Source organism: Hylobates moloch, unplaced genomic scaffold (assembly GCF_009828535.3).
Source record: "Hylobates moloch isolate HMO894 unplaced genomic scaffold, HMol_V3 SCAFFOLD_5, whole genome shotgun sequence".
Classification (NCBI taxonomy): domain Eukaryota; kingdom Metazoa; phylum Chordata; class Mammalia; order Primates; family Hylobatidae; genus Hylobates; species Hylobates moloch.
This window is the reverse complement of record NW_026652280.1, coordinates 78,123,776-78,127,682: the sequence shown is the minus strand read 5'-3', so window position 1 is coordinate 78,127,682 and position 3,907 is coordinate 78,123,776. Positions and strand designations below refer to the sequence as shown.

Genomic DNA, 3,907 nt, shown 5'->3' with positions numbered 1-3,907 from the left:
CTGCCATATGCCAGTAACAAGAGTTATATACTTGTACTACTTTTGGGCTATTTTTTTGTTGAATGTGGACTTCAGCGTTTGGGCAGACCGTGGGCTCTGGAGTCAGGAAGACCTTGGTGTGAATCAGAGTTCTGCCTCTTCCTTGGTGACCCTGAGCAAGTTAATTTTCCTTGCTGACACACTGTTTCCTTATTTTGTAACGTAGGGATAGTTCATCGTGTATTTTAGTACTGCAATGAGTATTTAATTAAATAACTTTTGTGCCTGGTACATACTAAGGGCCCAATAAAGGCTAGTTATTGTGATTATTGTGAAAATAGGCTACCCTGGGGAGGTTCTTTTTTTTTTTTTCTGAAGACATTCCTTCTCCTTTTTGGCTATCTATGGCATAGTCAGTAGACAAGTGACCATGAGGATGGGTGAGAGGAATCTGGAGAGAAGATTCTCCACAAATAAGAGCACCAAATGTCTCCCTTGCCTGAGGCAGAGGTGGAGGTGAAGGCTTGGATCGTTTAATTCTCCAGCAGTTTGGATAAACAAGTTTCTACGCATGACCTAAGAAAACACTTTCTTCCTTTCCAACACCTTCCACAGGGCATCCTTGATCTCTTTGTTCCTCAAACTGTAAATGAGAGGGTTCAGCATGGGGATCACCAGTGAATAAAGCACAGACACCACCTTGTCCCTGCCTAGCGCGTAGCTGGAGCTGGGTCGCAAGTACATGAAAAGGGCTGTCCCAAACAGCAGAGTCACCACCATCAGATGCGAGGCACACGTGTTGCAGGCTTTCCATCGGCCCTCTGCTGAAGGGATCTTCAGGACAGCAGACACTATGTAACCATAGGAGATAAGGAGTTGGAGGAACGATGTTCCTCCCACAGTGACCACCACGAGGAAATTCACCACTTGACTGAGGAAGGTTTCAGAGCAAGACAGAGCCAGGACTGGTGGGAGGTCGCAGAAGTGGTTGATGATGTTGGGTCCGCAAAATTGAAGCCTAAATATGGAGATGGCCTGGATCAGGGAGCTCAGGAAGCCACCAACATATGCCCCAACCACCATGCGTGTACAGAGGCCCTGGGTCATGATAGTGGGGTAGAGAAGGGGGCTGGAGATGGCTGCATATCGGTCGTATGCCATAGCAGTCAGGAGGAGGCAATCAGACAGACCCATGCCGACAAAGAAAAAAAACTGAGCAGCACAGCCCACAAATGATATGGTCTTCTGCTCCCAGAAGAAGTCAGTGAGCATCTTGGGAGCCACAGCAGAAGAGTAGCAGATGTCAATGAAAGATAAGTTGCTTAGGAAGAAGTACATGGGTGTGTGCAGATGGGTGTCACCTCTGATCAGAAAAATGAGGGCCAGGTTCCAGGCCAGGGTCGTAAGATAGATGCCCAGGAAGGTCACAAAGAGGAGGGCCTGGAGTTCTGGATGGTCTGTGAATCCCAGGAGGATGAACATGGTCACTGATGAGCTGTTCCAGGCTTTGGTTATGGACATGCTTTCCGTGGACAACAAGGACAAGATGCAGACCTGGGATAGTAATGACAGTCCACATTACAGGTGGCATTAGCAAATAATTACAAAATGCATGACAGGTAGGGCAGAGGATTACAGGTTACAGCTTTATGCAAAGACTTTCTTTCTCTTTCTCGGTCTCAGTCTCAGTCTCAGTCTCTCTCTCTCTCAAAGAAGGCAATTGCAGTCATCATCTTAAATATTTAGGCAGTATAGTGTAGCTGATATGAGTTTAAACTTTGGATCCAAAATCCCTGGATCAACTCCTGCCTCCACCATTTTGGGTGAGATAGCTAACATCTCTGGCTTCAGTTTATTTATCCTTAAAACTGGATGATAGCAATTACTTCACAGATTTGTTTTAAGTGCCTGACACTTCACAAGTGACCAGTGAGTAATTATTAGGACAGTTCTGAGTGCCTCAGGTAAGTCAGGTCATGCCTTGGAATAACTATTCATCTACTTTACCTAAGTTTCAATATTAGGAAGGAAAGATCAATGGAACTAGGTTCAGCTATGTAGTTGTGAAATGATTAATCAGATAGAATGTTTTTAATGCAAAGGATTAGGCCACATGTATATAAAAACACTCCTAATCATCAAATATTGGGTCCAAATATACTAATGTAGGTTGAATTTCAAATTTATCTCAGTCTGAGCTTTCTATCATTTTATTTATTTATTTTTAAATTTTTATTTTTTTTGAGACGGAGTTTCACTCTTTTTGCCCAGGCTAGAGTGCAATGGCACGATCTCGGCTCACCACAACCTCCGCCTCCTGGGTTCAAGCGATTCTCCTGCTTCAGCTTCCTGAGTAGCTGGGATTACAGGCATCTGCCACCACACCCGGCTAATTTTGTGTTTTAAGTAGAGACGGGGTTTCTCCATGTTGGTCAGGCTGGTCTTGAACGACCTCAGGTGATCCGCCTGCTTCAGCCTCCCAAAGTGCTGGGATTACAGGCGTGAGCCACTGCGCCTGGCCTGAGTTGTTTAATTGTTGAGTGTGGGCTCTGGATCTAGACTGCCTGGATTTAATTCTCAGCTTCACCTAGTAGATGTGCGATGTTGACCAGGTCACTTGAACTCTCTCTGTCTCTCTGTAAAATTAGAGATAATAATAGTATTTACTTTGTTATAGGATCTGTCTAATTATCTATCTATGTATCTATCTATCTGTCTATCTATCTATCTATCTATCTATCATCTATCATCATCTATCTATCTATATCATCATCTATCATCTATCTATTATCTATCTATCTATCTATCATCTATCTATCTATCTATCTATCTATCATCTACCTACCTATCTGTCTGTCTATCATCTACCGTCATCATCATGTATCATCTAATCTTCTTAGAACACACCTGGCCCATAGTAACTGTTCTCTAAGTATTTGTTGTTGTTGCTGTTGTTATTTTAAATCTAAGTTACAAATTATCTGAATTTTCCTCAATCAAATTATTTGAATTTTCAGTGCATGAAGCATCTTTCAAGATCAGGGACTTGATTTTATTAAATCCACACCAGTAAGGACTCCCATCGCCCCCTCACACATCCACACTGAGTCTCAATGCAGATAAATTAAATGAGAACTGCAGTCTTCAGGTCTCTGAAACTGGGTCCCTAATCCTACAGAAAGTACCAGGAAAAACGTGGTCAGAAGGCCATGTGGCTCATGGTGAATGACCCTTAAAGGTTTGGAATATATCTTGATCCTTCTTCAGTTCTTAACCCAAATAATTTGGAAATCAATGAAATTATTTTAACTGGCTTTTAAATTAAAGAACTGTGAGAGGGTGTTGACGCGATGTGATTTCTGCCCAGTGCTCTGAATGTCAAAGTGAAGAAATTCAATGAAGCGCGGGTAAACGGCGGGAGTAACTATGACTCTCTTAAGGCAGCCAAATGCCTCGTCATCTAATTAGTGATGCGCATGAATGGATGAACGAGATTCCCACTGTCCCTACCTACTATCCAGCGAAACCACAGCCAAGGGAACGGGCTTGGCGGAATCAGCGGGGAAAGAAGACCCTGTTGAGCTTGACTCTAGTCTGGCACGGTGAAGAGACATGAGAGGTGCAGAATAAGTGGGAGGCCCCCGGCGCCCCCCCGTCCCCGCGAGGGGGTGGGGTGGGGTCCGCCGGCCTTGCACTTAAACTCCCACACAATAATAATGGGAGATTTTAACACCCCACTGTCAGCATTAGACAGATCAACGAGACAGAGAGTTAACAAGGATACCCAGGAATTGAACTCAGCTCTACATAAAGTGGACGTAATAGACATCTACAGAACTCTCCACCCCAAGTCAACAGAATATACATTTTTTCCAGCACCACACCACACCTATTCCAAAATTGACCACATAGTTGGAAGTAAAGCTCT

At 43.8% G+C, this 3,907-nt stretch overlaps 1 protein-coding gene across 1 annotated transcript in view; it reads right to left on the bottom strand.

The window, feature by feature from the left end:
• Positions 1 to 490: 490 nt before the first annotated feature.
• The window catches only part of LOC116468209 (olfactory receptor 5A1), a 14,351-nt gene continuing 10,934 nt past the window's right edge, over positions 491 to 3,907 (bottom strand). Inside the window, exon 2 of the mRNA XM_032151808.2 lies at positions 491 to 1,533. Coding sequence (XP_032007699.1) covers positions 556 to 1,500 — 945 coding nt within the window. The 5' untranslated portion in view covers positions 1,501 to 1,533 and the 3' untranslated portion in view covers positions 491 to 555. The remainder of the gene's footprint in view (positions 1,534 to 3,907) is intronic.